The following is a 23,216-nucleotide window of genomic DNA, read 5'->3' as shown; positions in this document are numbered from 1 at the left end:
ACAAGTGTAAAGGAATGAAGAATATGTACATAAAGATATATGAATGAGTGATGGTACAGAACGGCATAGGCAAGATGCAGTAGATGGTATAGAGTACAGTATATACATATGAGATAAGTAATGTAGGGTATGTAAACATGATATTAAGTGGCATTGTTTAAAGTGGCTAGTGATAATTTTTTTACATGTATGGCAGCATCCACTCAATGTTAGTGGTGGCTGTTTAACAGTCTGATGGCCTTGAGATAGAAGCTGTTTTTCAATCTCTCGATCCCTGCTTTGATGCACCTGTACTGACCTCGTCTTCTGGATGATAGCAGGGTGAACAGGCAGTGGTTGTTGTCCTTGATGATCTTTTTGGCCTTCCTGTGACGTCACCACTCGGGACTGGGCCACTCGGGAGGCCCTCATATGTACTACTGGGCCACTCGGGAAGCCCTCATAATATGTACTACTGGGCCACTCAGGGGGCCCTCATAATATATTCTACTGGGCCACTCGGGAGGCCCTCATAATATGTACTACTGGGCCACTCGGGAGGCCCTCATAATATGTACTACTGGGCCACTCGGGAGGCCCTCATAATATGTACTACTGGGCCACTCGGGAAGCCCTCATAATATGTACTACTGGGCCACTCGGGAGGCCCTCATAATATGTACTACTGGGCCACTCGGGAGGCCCTCATAATATGTACTACTGGGCCACTCGGGAGGCCCTCATAATATGTACTACTGGGCCACTCGGGAAGCCCTCATAATATGTACTACTGGGCCACTCGGGAGGCCCTCATATGTACTACTGGGCCACTCGGGAGGCCCTCATATGTACTACTGGGCCACTCGGGAAGCCCTCATAATATGTACTACTGGGCCACTCGGGAGGCCCTCATAGTATGTTATATTTTCTTCCTTGTCTGTTGTGACCCCGGGTCCACCAGCAACCACCGCACTAGTGATCATTCACACTCAATTACCTGGATATCATTCACTGTTAAGGTCCACTTTTATCCACGAATTAGCTCAATTTTCTTCAAATTCCGAACAAATCATAAGAAATTACTTGCATGCACTTCTATCTTGGGCCTCTCATCCTATACCTCGTTGGTTATACCGGACATGTTGTCACAGCCATTTCTACAGGAGCACCACACTCACTGCACAGGGCTAGCACAGTACGGTCACAGACGGAACAATGAGACCGATATTTCATCGGATGTATAAATCTGAGTTACTGGTGGCTGTTTAACAGTCTGATGGCCTTGAGATAGAAGCTGTTTTTCAGTCTCTCGGTCCCTGCTTTGATGCACCTGTACTGACCTCACCTTCTGGATGATAGCAGGGTGAACAGGCAGTGGTTGTTGTCCTTGATTATCTTTTTGGCCTTCCTGTGACATTGGGGGGTGTAGGTGTCCTGGAGGGCAGGTAGTTTGCCCCCGGTGATGCGTTGTGCAGACCGCACCACCCTCTGGAGAGCCTTGAGGTTGAGGGCGGTGCAGTTGAAGACAGGATGCTCTCGATTGTGCATCTGTTTTTATGCATAAAAAAAATCAAGAGTGGACCATATTGACACGCTCTCGACACAATTTATTGTTTCTGCAGTTGCAGAAATTCGCCCACTTTAGATACCTATGTTGTAATTTATCTGCAGAAAAACATTGTTTGTTTTTTTAGCTGAAAAAGCAGTAGAATGCAGATTCGAATGAACGGCTCTTTCACACAATGCTATTCGGTTCTCGAAGTTCATAGAAAGAACCGTTCAAAAAAAAAAGAGCCTTTCGTTGGCGAACAACACGTCACCCGTGCGCATGTGCTGAAGTTTGATGTGAGTTTTGCGCGAGAGAGGTGAGTTGTTGCTGCCTCGAAGCTAACCGAAATCTGCCTCGAAACTAACCGAAATCTGCCTCGAAGCTAACCGAAATCTGCCTCGAAACTAACCGAAATCTGCCTCGATCCTAACCGAAATCTGCCTCGATCCTAACCGAAATATGCCTCGATCCTAACCGAAATCTGCTTCGGTCCTAACCGAAATCCGCTTTCCTTCGCCGTCCGTTACTTTCAAACATCTAGTTACGGTAGTTAGCAAAAGCTCAAAGCAGGAGACCACGGAGATGATTCTTTCTAAGCGGATAGACTATGAACATTTTGAGACTCAGTAAGTAACTTTTAGCCAGCTAATACAGTAACTGTTTTGACGCTGATGGCTAACATAAACACAACAAACAGTTAGCTAACTGAGTTAGCTTAGTTAACTAGCTACTGTATAGGTTTTTGTAGGTTGTGTTGTACCTGTCCCAGGCAGATCATTTGGTTTGGCTCGGACATTTGTTGTAGCTAGCTGGTAAGATTTCAGTGCAGTCATTTACCTTAGCTAGCTAGCAGCATGTTAGCAACAACCACAGATGGAAGTAACGTTAGTGGCAATAGCTAGTTAGCTAGCAGCATGTTAGCAACAACAACAGACGGAAGTAACGTTAGTGGCAATAGCTAGTTAGCTAGCAGCATGTTAGCAACAACAACAGACGGAAGTAACGTTAGTGGCAATAGCTAGTTAGCTAGCAGTATGTTAGCAACAACAACAGACGGAAGTAACGTTAGTGGCAATAGCTAGTTAGGCAGCAAACAGTTGGTCCTTTTATTCACAGGTCTCAATATTCGACAGACCAAGGAAGTCAAGGAGGTGAGACCGGTGGCTACATCAGGGTAGGCAGCTAGAAGCACAACATTAAAGTACCACTCGTGTCTCCTTTTCACCTCCATTTAACACCTTGTTTAGTTAACAAAAGGCACATCTGAATAGGTGGTCCTGGTAAGTCATGACAGCAGAAGTTCCTCTTCGTTGATCCCCAACACCTTGAAGTTTGCACATTTCTAAACCCTTTTACTCAACATTGTTTTACCCTTTAGTGTGTGTACTTTACAGTATTTATACTTGGGATATCGCTTTTCACCAGGCAAAGTTCACAAATCGTTGTCTTTAACTATATCCCTTTCATACACATACCAAAATCCCACAAATTTATGGCTGCTTTTTTGTGTAATTGAAAGGGATAGTGGTAAGACGAAAGAAAAACATGACACATTTAAAACCCACCTAAAGAACTAGTCAAGATTGCTGCATTTTCAGACCCTGTAACCATTATACAGAAATTGGGTCTGTGAGAATGGTTCTGTTTTTTTGCAGGTGGATGTTTTACACTTCCATTGTTTAAAACACCTCCCTAATTTGAAATGAAAAACAATGATTTTTTGGTATTGTAATTAATTATAGGTCATATTTCATAGAAATCTGGAAACACTGGGCCGTTACTTTAACAACACCCCTCCCAATCTGCTAGTTACCCACTGATATGTATAAAAGGGGTATACCTGCAAGAAAGTGGTAAATAAGGGACTGTTTGAAAGGGGGTCATATAAACATAGCCTTATATATTTTTTTTACATGTAATATACCACATCTTCTGTCTGAAATGGCAACTAGCTATTTAGCTACTTCTCCTTCAGACCTTTTTGTTCTGGTCCAGAACAAGGCGGTGTGATCCCCCTGTGTTGCAGCTGAATCTGCAGGGTTTGTGTGTGTAATGCTCTCCCTGTGTTGCAGCTGAATCTGCAGGGTTTGTGTGTGTAAAGATCTCCCTGTGTTGCAGCTGAATCTGCAGTATTGTGTGAGGTGGGGAAGCTCCATGCGTCCATCCAGACTGAGTCGCTCAGCCTCCAACAAGGCCTCTGAAGCCTGGGGCTCCAGTGACCCTGCTGCCCAGCCGGGGATGACGAGGAGGAGGAGGAGTAGTAGTAGGCGGCGAGGGCAGGGTGAAGGGACAGGGCCCGACTGGGACTCTGCTGACTCAAGCATCGTGATCTCAGATGAGGCCACGGATCATGACCTGATTGACCATCACCATGGAAACCACAGTGTCTCAGAATGTGGGTCACCACCGCTAGAGCTGTCAGTCAGCCAGGGGAAGGCTGTGATTGGTGGAAAGGTGACGGGGCAGACGGAAAGAGGCGTAGAGTCAGACGCTGAATCCTGCTGCTCATTGGACAGCATTGTCTCTGGCCCCTCCTTCATGGTTCAAGGCACTCCACTAACTCTTCCCCCTGGTCTGTGTTTGACATGTCAGAGACTTCACAGAGAAGCCCAGAGGGGAAGACCCACTCCGCTGGACAAACTAACAGACAACGGTGAATACACACAAACACACCCACCCTGTCAGAGAAGTCCTGTACCGAGCAAAACAAACCTACTGAGCAGATGTCTGATTCTAATAGACCTTCTCTCTGATTGGTCTATCAGATCCCACTTCCTTGTCATGTGACCAATGGGTTCTCATGAAGAAGTGGACACCCAGAAGACCACAGAACATTAAAGGGTAAGAGAGAGGAATGTGTGTGTGTGGTGTGTGTGTAAGTAAGTAAGTAACCCACAGTACTGCTGTTGCTATCAGGAGGCTGTGGATCCATCTGGGCCGGATTAGACACAGAGAGCAGACCAGGGGAGAACAGCCAGCCTGCTCCAGACCACACATTTTCCTACAGAGGTAACACACACTCACAACCGAAGGTAACACGGTTAAATAAAGGTTCAATTTAACACACACACACACTCACTCACTGAAGTAACAAACACCTTGTGTGTAGGAACCTGAGGAGATATGAGAACCAGGCTGTGAGCAGAGGGAGGAAGAGGAAGAAGAGGTCCAGAGGAAGTCGTCAGAAGGCGGGAACATGCATCCAAAGCAATAGTCTCAACTGCAGTGGTCTCCATAGCAGCGCTGTCCATAGTGATCCTGATGGAAAGGCGGTAGGTAGCCCAGATTTGCGTTATTTCACAAAGTTCTATCTAGCGCTTCTGTGAACAAATCAAATGTATAGGTCTTTAATAACACTGGTCTTTAATAACACTGGTCTTTAATAACACTGGTCTTTAATAACACTGGTCTTTAATAACACTGGCCTTTAATAACACTGGCCTTTAATAACACTGGCCTTTAATAACACTGGCCTTTAATAACACTGGCCTTTAATAACACTGGTCTTTAATAACACTGGCCTTTAATAACACTGGCCTTTGATAACACTGGCCTTTGATAACACTGGCCTTTGATAACACTGGCCTTTAATAACACTGGTCTTTAATAACACTGGTCTTTAATAACACTGGCCTTTAATAACACTGGCCTTTAATAACACTGGCCTTTAATAACACTGGCCTTTAATAACACTGGCCTTTGATAACACTGGCCTTTGATAACACTGGCCTTTGATAACACTGGTCTTTGATAACACTGGTCTTTAATAACACTGGTCTTTAATAACACTGGTCTTTAATAACACTGGTCTTTAATAACACTGGTCTTTAATAACACTGGTCTTTGATAACACTGGCCTTTGATAACACTGGCCTTTGATAACACTGGCCTTTAATAACACTGGCCTTTGATAACACTGGCCTTTGATAACACCGGCCTTTGATAACACCGGCCATTGATAACACCGGTCTTTGATAACACCGGTCTTTGATAACAAAGACCGGTGTTATCAAAGGCCAGTGTTATCAAAGGCCAGTGTTATCAAAGGCCAGTGTTATTAAAGGCCAGTGTTATCAAAGGCCAGTGTTATCAAAGGCCAGTGTTATCAAAGGCCAGTGTTATCAAAGGCCAGTGTTGTCTAAATGAAATTCTAATATCCATGTGACATTGTTACATACAGGGATATACAATGACATTTGAAATGATTAAGTTAATAAAATCACAGACTTTTCAGTGTAGTTTGTATGAGGTACATGTATATAAAAAGTCCGGTAGCCTTCTCCTGTCTAGCTTGTTGTTTATGTTGGCCAATCAAAGCAGCAAAGAGACTCAATGTGTCGCAAGTGGAGTGACAGTTCACGAAGGCAATGCAAGATGGAGTTAAATGGCTACAAATCCTTATCAAATCAAATCAAATTTTATTTGTCACATACACATGGTTAGCAGATGTTAATGCGAGTGTAGCGAAATGCTTGTGCTTCTAGTTCCGACAATGCAGTAATAACAAGTAATCTAACTAACAATTCCAAAACTACTGTCTTGTACACAGTGTAAGGGGATAAAGAATATGTACATAAGGATATATGAATGAGTGATGGTACAGAGCAGCATAGGCAAGATACAGTAGATGGTATCGGGTACAGTATGTACAAATGAGATGAGTATGTAAACAAAGTGGCATAGTATAGTATAAAGTGGCTAGTGATACATGTATTACATAAGGATACCGTCGATGATATAGAGTACAGTATATACGTATGCATATGAGATGAATAATGTAGGGTAAGTAACATTATATAAGGTAGCATTGTTTAAAGTGGCTAGTGATATATTTACATCATTTCCCATCAATTCCCATTATTAAAGTGGCTGGAGTTGAGTCAGTGTCAGTGTGTTGGCAGCAGCCACTCAGTGTTAGTGGTGGCTGTTTAACAGTCTGATGGCCTTGAGATAGAAGCTGTTTTTCAGTCTCTCGGTCCCAGCTTTGATGCACCTGTACTGACCTCGCCTTCTGGATGATAGCGGGGTGAACAGGCAGTGGCTCGGGTGGTTGATGTCCTTGATGATCTTTATGGCCTTCCTGTGACATCGGGTGGTGTAGGTGTCCTGGAGGGCAGGTAGTTTGCCCCCGGTGATGCGTTGTGCAGACCTCACTACCCTCTGGAGAGCCTTACGGTTGAGGGCGGTGCAGTTGCCATACCAGGCGGTGATACAGCCCGCCAGGATGCTCTCGATTGTGCATCTGTAGAAGTTTGTGAGTGCTTTTGGTGACAAGCCGAATTTCTTCAGCCTCCTGAGGTTGAAGAGGCGCTGCTGCGCCTTCTTCACGATGCTGTCTGTGTGAGTGGACCAATTCAGTTTGTCTGTGATGTGTATGCCGAGGAACTTAAAACTTGCTACCCTCTCCACTACTGTTCCATCGATGTGGATAGGGGGGTGTTCCCTCTGCTGTTTCCTGAAGTCCACAATCATCTCCTTAGTTTTGTTGACGTTGAGTGTGAGGAGCAACGAGCACCAACATGTAGGCTGTTGTGTTATCTGTATGGGGTTGTGGAGAAAGTACAAAATGTGGCCTCAATTAGCTTAGCTAGCTAAATAGCTACTCCAGCCCATGACCTGATGAATAACATTGTGGGTGCTACATTAATTAATTAATCAGAAGTCTACATACACCTTAGCCAAATACATTTAAAGTAAGTTTTTCACAAATCCTGATGTTTAATCCTAGTATAAATTCCCTGTCTTAGGTCAGTTAGGATCATCACTTTATTTTAAGAATGTGAAATGTAAGAATAATAGTAGAGAGAATTATTTATTTCAGCTTTTATTTCTTCCATCTCATTCCCCGTGGGTCAGAAGTTTACATACACTCAATTAGTATTTGGTAGCATTGCCTTTAAATTGTTTAAATTGGGTCAAATGTTACGGGAATCCTTCCACAAGCTTCCCGCAATAAGTTGGGTGAACTTTGGCCCATTCCTCCTGACAGAGCTGGTGTAACTGAGTCGGGTTTGTAGGCCTCCTTGCTCGCACACGCTTTTTCAGTTCTGCCCACAATTTTTCTATAGGATTGAGGTCAGGGCTTTGTGATGGCCATTCCAATACCTTGACTTTGTGGTCCTTAAGCCATTTTGCCACAACTTTGGAAGTATGCTTGGGGTCGTTGTCCATTTGGAAGACCCATTTGCGACCAAGCTTTAACTTCCTGACTGATGTCTTGATGTTGCTTCAATATATACACATAATTTTCCATCCTCATGATATCATCTATTTTGTGAAGTGCACCAGTCCCTCCTGCAGCAAAGCACCCGCACAACATGATGCTGCCACCACCGTGCTTCACGGTTGGGATAGTGTTCTTCGGCTTGCAAGCCTCCCCCTTTTTCCTCCAAACATAACGATGATCATTATGGCCAAACAGTTCTATTTTTGTTTCATCAGACCAGAGGACATTTCTCCAAAAGGTACTATCTTTGTCCCCATGTGCAGTTGCAAACCGTAGTCTGGATTTTTTTTTCAGGTTGTGTTGATATAGGACTCGTTTTACTGTGGATATAGATACTTTTGTACCTGTTTCCTCCAGCATCTTCAAAAGGTCCTTTGCTGTTGTTCTGGGATTGATTTGTACTTTTCGCACCAAAGTACGTTCATCTCTAGGAGACAGAACGCGTCTCCTTCCTGAGCGGTATGACGGCTGCGTGGTCCCATGGTGTTTATACTTCTGTACTATTGTTTAAACAGATTAACGTGGTACCTTCAGGCTTTTGGAAATTTCTTCCAAGGATGAAACAGACTTCAATGTTTTTTCTGAGGTCTTGGCTGATTTCTTTTGATTTTCCCATGATGTCAATCAGAGGCACTGAGTTTGAAGGTAGACATTGAAATACATCCACAGGTACACCCCCAATTGACTCAAATGATGTCAATTAGTCTATCAGAAGCTTCTAAAGCCATGACATCATTTTCTGGAATTTTCCAAGTTGTTTAAAGGCACAGTCAACTTAGTGTATGTAAACTTCTGATCCACTGGAATTGTGATGCAGTGAATTATAAGTGAAATAATCTGTCTGTAAACAATTGTTGGAAAAATGAATGGGGGTCATGCACAACGCAGATGTACTAACCAACTTACCAAAACTATAGTTTGTTAACAAGAAATTTGTGTAGTTGTTGAAAAACAAGTTAATGACTCCAACCTAAGTGTATGTAAACTTCCGACTTCAACTGTACATACATGCACACCATACCAGACAAATACAGGAAAAAAAAGAACCAGAGGTCATTTGAACCCAGTCTGACACTAAGGGCAGGTTCATATGGGAGACAAGCCTACATACAATCTGTATACACACACTGTTCTCCTGCTGGTCACAACATACACTACATGTGAGGTCGTCTTGGCTGTAGCCCAGTAGCTTCTCTCTCTGCCTCCGTCTACTTGCTCCCATCTCACCAGCACCTCCGCAGCAATAGAGCACTAGCCTCCTCCGAGTGCAGCAGTGCTCAGGTTACAAACGGTTTTTAATTAATAAATTTTTATTCTGGATATCCGACGCACATTTGTGATACTGTTTGGATAGTGAAATGATTTCATAACCCCATCCCTAGCGGTTAGCGTTACCGCTCCATTGTGTATGTTGTGACCTGCAGGAGAACAGTGATGACAGCGGTCTGGAGCGTACACGCAGGGTCCTCACCTTCCAGGTGGTCCCCTCCACCGTTACCATGGAAACTCAGCCGGAGGCCATGCCCCCACAGGAGGAGGAGCCCAGGAAGAAGAGCGGCGGCTTCAGATCCCAGCTGGCTCAGCTCCATGCCAACCGCAGCCGTGTCGTCAGGGAAACACACACATGACTGATGACATCACTGTCAGATTCCAAATATGTTCTTTATTGCCATCCTTGATTGTTTGTCAATTCTCTACCTGATTCTGCTCAGTTTGTTCTCCTTCAAGCATGGCTGGAGGGAGTTACCATCATATCTCTTCCATTAGAGGGGACGTGCATGGAGTTACTATTTACACAGTGTCTCTTATACTAGTTGAATCTAGTTTTGAATGTAAATAATAATCAGCCTCATTGTCATGTTTCTGTTGAAGTTAGTTATCTGTATCAGATCTTCCCTGTTTATTTCACACTGAAGAATACATGTTATTTTATTGTATCTCTTCTGTTCAGAGATGAGGTCTCTACTACCAGACACAGCTGGGACAGTGCCCTCTACTGATCTGGCCCGTATTCATAAACCTCAGAATAGGACTGCTGATCTAGGACCAGATCAGAATGAAGGGACAGGGGGTCCTGATTCTATTCAGAAGGGACAGGGGGTCCTGATCCTATTCAGAAGGGACAGGGGTCCTGATTCTATTCAGAATGAAGGGACAGGGGGCCCTGGTCCTATTCAGAATGAAGGGACAGGGGGCCCTGGTCTTATTCAGAATGAAGGGACAGGGGGTCCTGATCCTATTCAGAAGGGACAGGGGGTCCTGATCCTATTCAGAAGGGACAGGGGTCCTGATTCTATTCAGAATGAAGGGACAGGGGTCCTGATCCTATTCAGAAGGGACAGGGGTCCTGATCCTATTCAGAAGGGACAGGGGGTCCTGATTCTATTCAGAATGAAGGGACAGGGGGCCCTGGTCCTATTCAGAATGAAGGGACAGGGGGTCCTGGTCCTATTCAGAATGAAGGGACAGGGGGTCCTGATCCTATTCAGAAGGGACAGGGGGTCCTGATTCTATTCAGAATGAAGGGACAGGGGGTCCTGATCCTATTCAGAAGGGACAGGGGGTCCTGATCCTATTCAGAAGGGATAGGGGGTCCTGATTCTATTCAGAATGAAGGGACAGGGGGTCCTGATTCTATTCAGAATGAAGGGACAAGGGGTCCTGATCCTATTCAGAAGGGACAGGGGGTCCTGATTCTATTCAGAATGAAGGGACAGGGGGTCCTGATCCTATTCAGAAGGGACAGGGGGTCCTGATTCTATTCAGAATGAAGGGACAGGGGGTCCTGATCCTATTCAGAATGAAGGGACAGGGGGTCCTGATTCTATTCAGAATGAAGGGACAGGGGGTCCTGATTCTATTCAGAATGAAGGGACAGGGGGTCCTGATTCTATTCAGAATGAAGGGACAGGGGGTCCTGATTCTATTCAGAATGAAGGGACAGGGGGTCCTGATCCTAGATCAGCACTCCTATTCAGAGATGCTTTTTGAATATTGACCAAGGCTTGACATTGCGATGAATTTGCTAGTGCCAACTGAAAGCTACTGGCCCGAATGGGAAATAATACTATCCTGGGTTGACATCTGACATAAACTCAGCAAAAAAAGAAACGTCCTCTCACTGTCAACTGTGTCTATTTTCAGAAAACTTAACATGTGTAAATATTTGTATGAACATAAGATTCAACAACTGAGACATAAACTGAACAAGTTCCACAGACGTGACTAACGGAAATGTAATAATGTGTCCCTGAACAAAGGGGGGTCAAAAGTAACAGTCAGAATCTGGTGTGGCCACCAGCTGCACCTGATTTGCCAGTTATTGCTGTGAGATGTTACACCACTCTTCCACCAAGGCACCTGCAAGTTCCCGACCTTTCTGGTGGGAATGGCCCTAGGCCTCACCCTCCGATCCAACAGGTCCCAGACGTGCTCAATGGGATTGAGATCTGGGCTCTTCGCTGGCCATGGCAGAACACTGACGTTCCTGTCTTGCAGGAAATCACGCACAGAACGAACAGTGTGGCTGGTGGCATTGTCATGACCCAATGTTGCCTATGGACACAAACCCACCGTCGCTGGACCAGACAGGACTGGCAAAAAGTGCTCTTCACTGACGAGTCATGGTTTTGTCTCACCAGGGCTGATGTTCGGATTCGCATTTATCGTTGAAGGAATGAGCGTTACACCGAGGCCTGTAATCTGGAGCGGGATCGATTTGGAGGGTCCGTCATGGTCTTGGGCGGTGTGTCGCAGCATTATTAGACTGAGCTTGTTGTCATTGCAGGCAATCTCAACGCTGTGCGTTACAGGGAAGACATCCTCCTCCCTCATGTGGTACCCTTCCTGCAGGCTCATCCTGGGTACCACATGAGGGAGGAGGATCATGTCAGGATGAGCCTGCAGGAAGGGTGGCTAATCAGTCTGATACAAACACACTAAAGATGTGGCTTGTCAGTCCTGACACAAACACACTAATGACCTCTGTCCATGTGGTAGTAGTCAGTCTGACACAAACACACTAATGAACTGACTACTACCACATGGACATAGTTCATTAGTGTGTTTGTGTCAGACTGACTACTACCACATGGGCATAGTTCATTAGTGTGTTTGTCAAGCACAAAAGACTAGCGCAAAAGACTAGCGCAAAGGACTAGCTTAACAGAATAGCGCAACAGAATAGCGCAAAAGACTAGCTTAACAGAATAGCGCAAAAGACTAGCTTAACAGAATAGTGCAAAAGACTAGTTTAACAGAATAGCGCAACAGAATAGTGCAACAGAATAGCGCAACAGAATAGCGCAACAGACTAGCTTAACAGAATAGCGCAACAGACTAGCTTAACAGAATAGTGCAAAAGACTAGTTTAACAGAATAGTGCAACAGACTAGTTTAACAGAATAGTGCAACAGACTAGTTTAACAGAATAGTGCAACAGAATAGCGCAACACCCTTCAAATGAAACATCAGGAAGCAAACCAAAGCCGCTATATTTTTCATGAAAACTGATCAGAAATGAAATCACAGAATAGCAGTAGAACTTCTAAATCGGTTACCATAATGCCAATGACTTTTCAAGCGCCAAAGAGCCTAGAGGAAATGTCAGATTTACAAAGTAGGCTATTACATGATGACTGAATTTCACATTCGCAAATATTCAACCAAGACTTTGAACTTTTTGATATGGTTTGCATAGCCATTCTTGGCTTCGCATTTACTGGTAGATATAATAACTTGGAACATCTTTCCTACCGCTTTCTGTCTTTGGTGAGCTGTTCCACACAACCAAATAACATTATATTAGTCAAATGCCCTGAATACAACAGGTGTAGACTTATCGTGAAATGCCCTGAATACAACAGGTGTAGACTTACCGTGAAATGCCACGAATACAACAGGTGTAGATTTACCGTGAAATGCCCCGAATACAACAGGTGTAGACTTACCGTGAAATGCCCCGAATACAACAGGTGTAGACTTTATGCTTATTTACTAGCCCTTTCCCAATAATGCAGAGTTCTAAATTAAGAAAATAATTGCTAAAAATAAAAGGAAATAGTAGCACAACGATAAACTCAACATGCAACAATTTCAAAGATTTGATTTATGAGGAAATCAGTCAAATGAAATACATTCATTAGGCCCTAATCTATGGATTTCACATGACTGGGAATACATTCATTAGGCCCAAATCTATGATGTCACATGACTGGAAATACATTCATTAGGCCCTAATCTATGGATTTCACATGACTGGGAATACATTCATTAGGCCCTAATCTATGGATTTCACATGACTGGAAATACATTCATTAGGCCCTAATCTATGGATGTCACATGACTGGAAATACATTCATTAGGCCCTAATCTATGGATTTCACATGACTGGAAATACATTCATTAGGCCCTAATCTATGGATTTCACATGACTGGAAATACATTCATTAGGCCCTAATCTATGGATTTCACATGACTGGGAATATATTCATTAGGCCCTAATCTATGGATGTCACATGACTGGAAATACAGATATCCTCAAAAAAAGGTAGGTGCTTGGATCAGAAAACCAGTCAGTATCTGGTGTGACCTCCATTTGTGGTCACTTATTAGGACCCCATTATTAGGGTGAGGCACATGGGCTATCGACAGCTTACTTCACAACATACACTTAGTATTACTTTCTTTGCTACAGTTTACATATCTTCCTGGCACATTACATCATTTATGCAGCAGCATACAATACATTTTTGGACTCACCTTGTGTTTTGCTCACTTTTTCCCCTCTTAATTTCGCCTACTGTTCTGACTTGGTGGTGGACATGTAGCCTATAGCCTGTTTTAGAGAAATGTCATCATTGAATATTGTTAGAGCTGTCATTGTCTGCTTACATATCCTACAGTTCTGACTTGGTGTACAGGGAGGACACTGTAAGAACGGCCCATGTGCTGAATTATGTCGCTGTACTTTTCAAAAGTGCTGAACAAATAGTTATATTGACTACGTCATTCCTAGCTCGCTCATTGTCTTAATCAAAATTACGGATTGCCTCTTATCTGCTCGTCGTCCTCTCGAGTTTGTACATCTCAATTGTCAGTAGAAACCACATTTGATAAAGCAAGTCAGCCATATCAGCTATATTTTTTTAAAAGGCAGTAAATGAGGCTGAATGTTTTGCTGCCAGACAAGGCTCCGCTGATAGCCAGGTGTAGCAGTGGTAAGGATTCACTCCTTGGTACTGAAAATAAAGCTCTGCTGTTGGGACAGCTTTATGTTGGCCCTAACAGTTTTTGGACACCGTTATAGTGCAATTAATGTATTGTTTAGAATTGTGTTGTGGCTTTGCTGGCATGCATCTAAAACTTTTTTTTTTTTTAAATTCCCCACCAAGATTTACATGCTAAAATCACCACTGCAAGAAGACCAAGACGAATGGATGCACTCATTAGCATTGCTACAAAATGTGAATGAAAACGACTCCTCCGATGGTGAGGAAGAAATTAATCATAGTGACATCTCTGATGAGTATTCTTCTGATTCTAGGCCTCAACCTGAACTTACACCTCTGAGGCCTGAGCGCAATAAAGCCAGAACTGTGTTCCTTGAGCAGGTGCCCACACCACCACCAAAAGAAACAGGAGAATTCTACAGGCTATTATCAGCACAAAATGTCATCATTGAGGGAGCCGGCCCTACACCTCCAGCAAGAAACTAAATCAGCAACACAACAGCTTTCGTTGTTCATGTGACATGCTCCAACTGACTGCTATCATATCAACACTTGTATTCAAATCAAATGTATTTATAAAGCCCTTTTTACATCAGCTAATGTCACAAAGTGTTTATAAAGAAACCCAGCGAAAAACCCCAAACATCAAGTAATGCAGATGTAGAAGCACAGTGGCTAGGAAAAACTCCCTAGAAAGGCAGGAATCTAGGAATAAACCTAGAGAGGAACCAGGCTCTCATTATGCCATTATTGCTTTTGGGATGATTTTCACTGTTATTAAGCACACTTAGCACTTGTAATGATGTTTAGGCTACTGATGTTTTCGTTATAAAAATAAGCTTATGCCGGGTTCCAACACCGTGACGAATACAATTTATTGAATGTATAAAACATGATTTACACATATATCCCCATAGGAGGTCCAGTAAAAAACAGAACATGCCCCCCCCCCCCCCCTTATGGAAATCAAATGTCCAAATGTCCAAATCAAATGTCCAACTGACTCATTCTTAGCTGTCTGGGTGGCTGGTCTCAGACGATCCCACAGTTTCATCAGCTGTCTGGGTGGCTGGTCTCAGACGATCCCACAGTTTCATCAGCTGTCTGGGTGGCTGGTCTCAGAGGATCCCGCGGGTGACAAAGTTGAATGTGGAGATCCTGGGTTGGCGTGGTTACACGTGGTCTGCATTTGTGAGGCCAGTTGGACGTACTGCCAAATCGTCTAAAACGATGTTGAAGGCGGCTTATGGTAGAGAAATTAACAAATTCTCTAGTAACAGCTCTGGTGGACATTCCTGCAGTCAACATGTCAATTGCGCGCGCCCTCAACTTGAGACGTTTGGCATTGTGTCATGTGACAAAACTGCACATTTTAGAGTGGCCTTTTATTGTCCCCAGCACAAGGTGCACCTGTGTAATGATCATGCTTTTTAATCAGCTTCTTGATATGCCACACCTGTCAGGTGGATGTATTATCTTGGCAAAGGAGAAAAGCTCACTAACAGGGAAGTAAACAAAGTTTGTGCACAAAATGAGAGAAATAAGCTTTTAGTGCATATGGAAAATGTCTGGGATCTTTTATTTCAGCTCATTAAACATGGGACCAACATTTACATGTTGCATTTATATATTTTTTGGTTCAGTGTACATAAACTGTTGTATGCATGTATGTTGTCAACTCTTAAATTTAGTTTATTTTTTTTTTATGCATTAAAGTGTCTCTTTATTTACACAAAGCAGTTTGCAAACACACTCATTCACTGATTAAGGAAAGGCAGATAGCGACGCGCTGCTAGAGAATAGATAGCGACACGCTGCTAGAGAATAGATAGCGGCGCGCTGATAGAGAATAGATAGCGGCGCGCTGCTAGAGAATAGATAGCGGCGCGCTGCTAGGGAATTGATAGCGACGCGCTGCTAGGGAATTGATAGCGACGCGCTGCTAGAGATTTGATAGCGACGTGCTGCTAGGGATTTGATAGCGACGCGCTGCTAGAGAATAGATAGCGGCGCGCTGATAGAGATTTGATAGCGACGTGCTGCTAGAGATTTGATAGCGACGTGCTGCTAGGGATTTGATAGCGACGTGCTGCTAGAGATTTGATAGCGACGTGCTGCTAGGGATTTGATAGCGACGTGCTGCTAGAGATTTGATAGCGACGTGCTGCTAGGGATTTGATAGCGACGTGCTGCTAGGGATTTGATAGCGACGTGCTGCTAGGGATTTGATAGCGACGTGCTGCTAGGGATTTGATAGCGACGTGCTGCTAGGGATTTGATAACGACGTGCTGCTAGGGATTTGATAGCGACGTGCTGCTAGAGATTTGATAGCGACGTGCTGCTAGGGATTTGATAGCGACGTGCTGCTAGGGATTTGATAGCGACGTGCTGCTAGGGATTTGATAACGACGTGCTGCTAGGGATTTGATAGCGACGTGCTGCTAGGGATTTGATAGCGACGTGCTGCTAGGGATTTGATAGCGACGTGCTGCTAGGGATTTGATAACGACGTGCTGCTAGGGATTTGATAGCGACGTGCTGCTAGGGATTTGATAGCGACGTGCTGCTAGGGATTTGATAGCGACGTGCTGCTAGGGATTTGATAGCGACGTGCTGCTAGGGATTTGATAACGACGTGCTGCTAGGGATTTGATAACGACGCGCTGCTAGTGAATTGATAGCGACATGCTGCTAGGAAATAGATAGCGACATGCTGCTAGAGAATAGATAGCGACAACGATTAGCTCTGACTTCTCCCTTCAGTCTCCTCTATTTGGCTAAAAGCCTGTCACAACAATACTGAAGCCTGTGTGTACCAAGGTTTGGTGGGTGTGTGAGCCTGGAGTAGGGTAAAGTCCCTAGACGCTGATCTTGGGTCCGTTTTGCATTTCCCCCCACTAATGGTGAAGGTTAGGATTGGGGGAGGGGAAGCTGATCCTAGATCTGTACCTAGGGGAGCATGTGAACCCTTACCTCTCCCTCTGGTCACGGAGCATAAACATGACTTGTGTGTCTACCTCAGTGTTGGGTGGTTGCGTTAGTGTTTAAAGTCAATGGGAGTGTGTGTGTGTCAGTGCTCGATGTCGGTCGTTCTCTCTCTGGAGTTTGTCAGTGTGTGTGTGTCGATGGTTCCATCTCCCTGCAGTGTGTGTGTGTCGATGGATCCATCTCCCTGCAGTGTGTGTGTGTCGATGGTTCCATCTCCCTGCAGTGTGTGTGTGAGCTTGGGGTGTGTGTGTGATCGAAGCTGTCTGTTCTGGGTTGCCATGTGAACGATGCGTAGCTCCTCCTCCTCCAGATCTTTCAACAGCATCAGCACTGCCTCCAGAGTGTGGGACTGGAAACACACACACACATCATCAATACATACCTACAAACAGTACATACCTACATACACACATACACACATTTGAAATACATGAATGAAGCCATAGTATGAATGGAAGACCCCATCACCAAATAGTTAGTGTGTAGACAGCAGAGGAGTGTTGTCTGGGTAGCAGAGGAGGGTCTGGGTAGCAGAGGAGGGTCTGGGAAGCAGAGGAGGGTCTGGGAAGCAGAGGAGGGTAGCAGAGGAGTGTTGTCTGGGTAGCAGAGGTGGGTCTGGGTAGCAGAGGAGTGTTGTCTGGGTAGCAGAGCAGTGTTGTCTGGGTAGCAGAGCAGTGTTGTCTGGGTAGCAGAGGAGTGTTGTCTGGGTAGCAGAGGAGTGTTGTCTGGGTAGCAGAGGAGTGTTGTCTGGGTAGCAGAGGAGTGTTGTCTGGGTAGCAGAGGAGTGTTGTCTGGGTAGCAGAGGAGTGTTGTCTGGGTAGCAGAGGTGGGTCTGGGTAGCAGAGGTGGGTCTGGGTAGCAGAGGTGGGTCTGGGTAGCAGAGGAGTGTTGTCTGGGTAGCAGAGGAGTGTTGTCTGGGTAGCAGGTGGGTCTGGGTAGCAGAGGAGTGTTGTCTGGGTAGCAGAGGTGGGTCTGGGTAGCAGAGGTGGGTCTGGGTAGCAGAGGAGTGTTGTCTGGGTAGCAGAGGTGGGTCTGGGTAGCAGAGGAGTGTTATCTGGGTAGCAGAGGTGGGTCTGGGTAGCAGAGCAGTGTTGTCTGGGTAGCAGAGCAGTGTTGTCTGGGTAGCAGAGCAGTGTTGTCTGGGTAGCAGAGCAGTGTTGTCTGGGTAGCAGAGCAGTGTCTATTACCTTCCTAGCTGCAGGTCGAGGTGATGGGGAGGAGAACTTGTCTCTAGGAATAGGCTTCATCCCCAACTGTTCCCGGATCTTACTGTAGAGGGTTAGGAGACAGGGTTTAGGAGACAGGGTTTAGGAGACAGGGTTAAAGGTGTGTAATGTTGTGAGGGGGCGGGTCTTACTTGGTCTCCTCCATACTGTAGTTTAGGGGGTCGTTCTCTGATTCCGCCTCTGTCTGTCCATTGGTGGAGCTGACGTTCTCCGGCTGGCCACTGGTCGAGAACTGCTTCTGGGCGGCGGCAGGGGGTGTGGTTATCTCCTCTCCCTCGTTGAGAGCGAAAACAAGCTCCTCCTCTGTCACCACTGGACACACACACACGTTAGTACACACACACACACACACGTTACTACACACACAGTTGCAACAGCCCAAAACCTAAATCGGACCCCTACGGCTTGAGGATATAAGTACTTGAAGCATACTTCCCCAAAACACAAACATTGTCACAGCTGAAGACAACTGACCCTGGTTGTCCAGTTTGTGTAGGCGTGGCAGGCATCGCAGCACGTTGAGACGGTATTGGCTGGGGACTGTTCCGCAGCAGGGGTTCTCAGCCAACCAGAGCACTCGTAGGCGTGTGAGGGGGCGGAGATGGGAGAGCTCTGAGAGAGAAGGGATGAGGTTCCGTCTGAGGTACAACTCACTCAGACACACACAGCCCGACAGAGATGACAGGGACAAGATGGAGTTCACACTGGAGAGAGAGGACCTGGTTAATGTAGGGTGTCGTCAAGGTTGATTTATCATATGCACAGCAGGCAGCGTAGTGTTACATTGAACCTTTATTTAACTAAACAAGTCAGGTTAAGAACAAATTCTTATTTACAATGACGGCCGGCTGTGACTTCATCAGTCCCAATTTGACAAGCACTTGATAATGCCTCGAATTTCACGTCGGCATCCCCTTTGTGTGGTCGTAATGCCCCCTAAAATACATGCCTTTTGCGGGCCAGTGGCCGTTGTGCCTTTCGGCTGAATATAATATTCATAATTCCCTTCTCCTGGCTGCGTGCCGAAGCACCTCTCACTCACATCCGTCACGTGATCTCACAGGCTACAAGTGAAGACAGACACAACTGCACGTGTCCTTATCCAATTCCGAGGTGCATATTGAAGATATTGGATGAACTGTCCAACAAGATGAGTAGGCCTAACGAACAGCAAAATCACTAGCCAATGTCAATCTACTATCCGCCATAGTACAACAGTCGACCTATTCTATGCCAGAAAGAAATATTCCAAACATAGTCTGGGACAGTTGTGGGATGCGATAGATCCCACATTAATACAACCACTAGCATCAACACACCTTTTATATGCAGTGAGGCTGACGCAACAGATCAGAACGTTTAGCTTAAAACGTTAATAAATTATTAGGCTACTTCTTCACATTATAAGCTCAGCAATGTGCACACAGGAGAAGGCTATAAGCGCGAATGTTCAATTAGCAGGAAAACACCCGTGTCAAAGGTGATCGCAAATGCACTTATGCATGTAATGCTTTTATTATAAAGGTGCATTTTTATGGCTAAAATGATCTTCCCCCAAACATGAAACTCTCGTGCTACTTATGTATGTAGTTAGGCTCTACACCCCTTGTAAAGCAGATTAATGTGCTTCATTTTAAGAAGTTATTTGGCCACTTTAGTTGTGATACAAACGTTATCTGCTCCCGAGTGGCGCAGCGGTTTAAGGCACTGCATCTCAGTGCTAGAGACATCACTACAGAGCCTGGTTCGATTCCAGGCTGTATCACAACCGGCCGTGATTGGGAGTCCCATAGGGCGGTGCACAATTGGCGCAGCGTCGTCCGGGTTTGGCCGGTGTAGGCCGTCATTGTAAATAAGAATTTGTTCTTAACTGACTTGCCTAGTTAAATAAAGGTTAAATAAAATATATAATTCACAAGTGATAGGATAATATTGTCAGCCATCAGACTATTCTTGATTTATTATTGCCTTTAAATATACTAAATAATATGTGTGAAATTTGTTTTGATTTAGAATGGACCATTATCATGCACATGTCTCAGAACAGGGGCAGCGGGAAAAAATAAATGTCATCTATGCCCTTAAATAGCAAATGGAGGACACTTTTCCCCGTGATTCATTTTCATGCCAGCAAGGTAGGCTATACTCTTGTTGTAAAGGGAAGCAATGTGCTTAATATTAGGAAAGTTGAGAAATAAATATAGTAGGCCTAGCCTATAGAAAGCTGATTGGATCCTCCTCTTTTTAATAGAGGCCATCACTCTGTTTTCTCACCCAATTGCATAGCCTATAGAAATATTGTGCAACATAAGCTCATGGGCTCTCATGAAGTGTTTGATTAGATTTTCCATTACATTTACATTGATGTCAGAGTGATTCGAGGGATAATAGAGTTCTGAGTACCAGGCAGGTAGCAAGTTTGGTAGGCTACTAATGACCATCAGCAGCATCAGAGCTTGGAGAAGCCTAATTACTGTTACTAAATGGTCACATGGAATTTGACTGCCATCATGGCGGTAATACATTCACCGTAACAGCGTAATACATTCACCGTGTGTGTGTGTGTGTGTGTGTGTGTGTGTGTGTGTGTGTGTGTGTGTGTATATAGACAGCCAACCTGAGAGTCAGGACCTCGATGTGGGGTATCTGGGTAAATATGGAGATCTAGAGAGAGGAGGGATAGAGGGAGGAGAAATAGGAGGGATGGATAGAGGGAGGAGAGAGAAAGGATGGATAGAGAGATAGGATGGAGAGAGGGAGGAGAGAGGATGGAGGAAAAAGAGAGAGAGGGAGGAGAGAGCGAGAGGGAGGAGAGTGGGAGGAGAGGATGGATGTAGGAGAGAGAGGACAGATGGAGAGAGAGGATGGAGAAAGAGGATGGATGGAGGAGAGAGAGAGGGAGGAGAGAGAAGATGGATTGAAGAGAGAGAGAGGGGGGGGGAGAGAGAGAGAGGAGGGGGGAGAGAGAGAGAGGAGGGGGGAGAGAGAGAGAGAGAGGGGGAGAGAGAGGAGGGGGGGAGAGAGAGAGAGGAGGGGGGGAGAGAGAGAGGAGGGGGGGAGAGAGAGAGGAGGGGGGGGAGAGAGAGAGGGGGGGGGGGGAGAGAGAGAGGGGGGGGGAGAGGATGGAGAGGGGGAGGAGAGAGAGAGGACGGATGGAGGAGAGAGATAGAGAAGGAAGGAAGAACTTTAGAGTTGAGACAAAGCTAACTAGTTAGCTAGCTAACCACTTAAACATGGGATATTAAAATTATATTCTGTCAACCCAGAACAGCTAAAAACAAACATAGAAATTGAGAATACACATACTCACATCTGTCAAGTTGCAGCCCCTGAAAGGGAAAGACAAAACATTGGACACATTAGAGAAATGAGGACGGTCCACTAACTATAGGATAGTTAGCTAACCCATCTAGCCTCCCACCTACCAGCAGTTGAGTTTCTTCACACTGTCCAGATCCGAGGCCTTGGCTTTGGCCAGGACCAACTTCCGTGTTAGCTTCATACTGCAGACGTGTTGTGGGTGATTATACGAGTCTCTAATAACCAATTATCGATCCAAACTAAAGTATCGTGGCAATGCAGCTCCCATCAGATCATTTATAGCTACACAGCACACCTACCAGACCAGTAACGCCTGTGTGTGTGTACTGTGAACGGGCGGGCTACCGTGGCGTCTGTAGTTACCGACGTTACCGGACGTTACCATCCGGTTAACCATTTCCACTCTCACACTCACAAAGAGCAGATGGAAAGGTGTCACATATAACAGATGTACTTTAGAAGAAATGGGAGGAGGGGTCCTGCGTCGTCAGTGGGTCCCGCGGTGCATTCTGGGACATGGCGAGTCCTCCATGGAGACCGTTGGGCGCTTCCTCAAAAACACACAACAGTAGACTTCCGCCAACAACAACATTATGGATATATATATTATTATTTATTTTTTTTACCGTGATGTGAGATAATTAAATTGTTCTCTGTAATCTCGTATCGTTTTGTAATCGTGACATGTACGTACTTTCGAGGAAAACAGTGAGGTTTTGTCGACGTGCCAGTCGGATCGAGGAAACTCGGACATGTCTGCCTTGTTAGAGGTTAAACACGATGCGCGAGTCGGAGCGTCCTGACAACGCGACATCATACCCTGACTTTCACAAGGGATTTTATTTTTTACAAACTGTACTTTTTGTGTTGAGCATCCAGAAACAATTTTGCATTTATTTTGGAAGTGTCTACATGTAAATATATATATATATATGGAATGATATTCATCGTTTTATAATTGTTAATATTCTTGATGAGTTTATTTTTTTTAAAATGGGAGAATGTGCTGCTCGATTTCCTTAATAATAATAAGGATAAAGAAAAAAAAATGTATCTGCATATTTCCGTAATGGAAAGCTTACTCTATGAAGTGTGCGTGTGCAATAACTAAATGTGCCTTTGCACTCCTCCTAAACAACGCATTTAAATAAATAAAAACTTTGGCTACGGGTAAAGTCTACAAAACGGAGTCCACTCCGTTCATAACAAATTCTAGTTTCAGTAACAGAAAACTGTATGGAGATCAAATGTTTCATCAATGAGAAAATGTGCAGAATTTCGGCCATAATCCATCTCGCTCCATCTTCTCCTACTGCGGGCCACTGGGGTTCCTCTCATCACCATATTTGGTAGTGAGTGGAAACACGAAAATACAGGAGATCTGATACAGAACACTAACCTATAGGTGTCTGGTAAATACAGGAGGTCTGATACAGACCTTATTTTCTGTGTTTATTCCAAAACCATTTTTTTTGCCATTAATTTTTCTAATGGGGATGGCTGAACGAACCAGAACGAACTCATTTCTGGGTTTTATAGGACTGACTACAAGCTGGCAACCTTCCACATAGCCAGCCAGACAGCCGGCCAGCTAGACAGACAGCCGGCCAGCCAGCTAGCCAAAGGTGCAATGTTGGATAGATGGCTAATTTGTTCCATTTAGTAAAAGAGCGACAATTATCTCACCGTATTTTTA

The 23,216-nt window shown here is 44.8% G+C and overlaps 2 protein-coding genes across 9 annotated transcripts; one reads left to right on the top strand and one right to left on the bottom strand.

The window, feature by feature from the left end:
- The first annotated feature begins 1,808 nt into the window (after positions 1–1,808).
- On the top strand, positions 1,809–15,720 carry LOC139375767 (uncharacterized). Of its 6 annotated transcripts, XM_071117594.1 has the most exons (8): positions 1,822–2,154; positions 2,662–2,702; positions 3,647–4,181; positions 4,294–4,369; positions 4,445–4,537; positions 4,638–4,800; positions 9,179–9,396; positions 14,299–15,720. In XM_071117594.1, exons 1-7 carry the CDS (start codon positions 2,136–2,138, stop codon positions 9,380–9,382), a joined length of 1,131 nt encoding a protein of 376 aa, XP_070973695.1. In that variant the 5' UTR covers positions 1,822–2,135; the 3' UTR covers positions 9,383–9,396; positions 14,299–15,720. The 6 variants fall into 6 exon arrangements, 5 of the variants coding, with proteins under 5 accessions (XP_070973697.1, XP_070973694.1, XP_070973695.1 ...); XR_011627842.1 differs by lacking the exons at positions 2,662–2,702; positions 14,299–15,720 and adding an exon at positions 10,125–10,972 and having other exon boundaries at positions 1,812–2,154; positions 9,179–10,070; XM_071117593.1 differs by lacking the exon at positions 14,299–15,720 and having other exon boundaries at positions 1,816–2,154; positions 2,645–2,702; positions 9,179–10,865.
- LOC139375768 (cilia and flagella associated protein 410) lies at positions 15,676–22,049 on the bottom strand. 3 transcript variants are annotated; one of them, XR_011627844.1, is made up of 8 exons: positions 21,625–22,049; positions 21,510–21,528; positions 20,817–20,863; positions 18,674–18,903; positions 18,331–18,511; positions 18,161–18,242; positions 16,528–17,322; positions 15,676–15,951 (listed from the first exon to the last, which is right to left on the bottom strand). XR_011627844.1 is itself a non-coding variant. In XM_071117599.1 (7 exons), the coding sequence occupies exons 1-7, from the start codon at positions 21,699–21,701 to the stop codon at positions 17,056–17,058; spliced, it is 903 nt and encodes a 300-aa protein (XP_070973700.1). In that variant the 5' UTR covers positions 21,702–22,031; the 3' UTR covers positions 15,676–17,055. The 3 variants fall into 3 exon arrangements, 1 of the variants encoding a protein (XP_070973700.1); XR_011627843.1 differs by having other exon boundaries at positions 15,676–15,976; positions 21,625–22,024; XM_071117599.1 differs by having other exon boundaries at positions 15,676–17,322; positions 21,625–22,031.
- Positions 22,050–23,216: the final 1,167 nt, after the last annotated feature.

The sequence above is a fragment of the Oncorhynchus clarkii genome, chromosome 20, assembly GCF_045791955.1.
Source record: "Oncorhynchus clarkii lewisi isolate Uvic-CL-2024 chromosome 20, UVic_Ocla_1.0, whole genome shotgun sequence".
In the NCBI taxonomy this organism is placed as follows: domain Eukaryota; kingdom Metazoa; phylum Chordata; class Actinopteri; order Salmoniformes; family Salmonidae; genus Oncorhynchus; species Oncorhynchus clarkii.
The sequence above is the reverse complement of the archived record's forward strand: the minus strand, read 5'-3'. Positions and strand labels throughout refer to the sequence as shown.

What these genes read in the sequence shown, in the direction of transcription:
- LOC139375767 (XM_071117593.1), top strand. Translation starts at nt 2,111, where the DNA reads ATGATTCTTTCTAAGCGGATAGACTATGAACATTTTGAGACTCA. An exon ending in CCACACATTTTCCTACAGAG is followed by an intron (nt 4,538 to 4,637) that starts GTAACACACACT and finishes CCTTGTGTGTAG; the next exon opens with GAACCTGAGGAGATATGAGA. An exon ending in GTGATCCTGATGGAAAGGCG is followed by an intron (nt 4,801 to 9,178) that starts GTAGGTAGCCCA and finishes TGTGACCTGCAG; the next exon opens with GAGAACAGTGATGACAGCGG.
- LOC139375768 (XM_071117599.1), bottom strand. Translation starts at nt 21,701, where the DNA reads ATGAAGCTAACACGGAAGTTGGTCCTGGCCAAAGCCAAGGCCTCGGAT. An exon ending in ATCGAGGTCCTGACTCTCAG is followed by an intron (nt 18,904 to 20,816) that starts GTTGGCTGTCTA and finishes CTCTCTCTCCAG; the next exon opens with TGTGAACTCCATCTTGTCCC. An exon ending in ACACAAACTGGACAACCAGG is followed by an intron (nt 18,512 to 18,673) that starts GTCAGTTGTCTT and finishes GTGTGTGTCCAG; the next exon opens with TGGTGACAGAGGAGGAGCTT.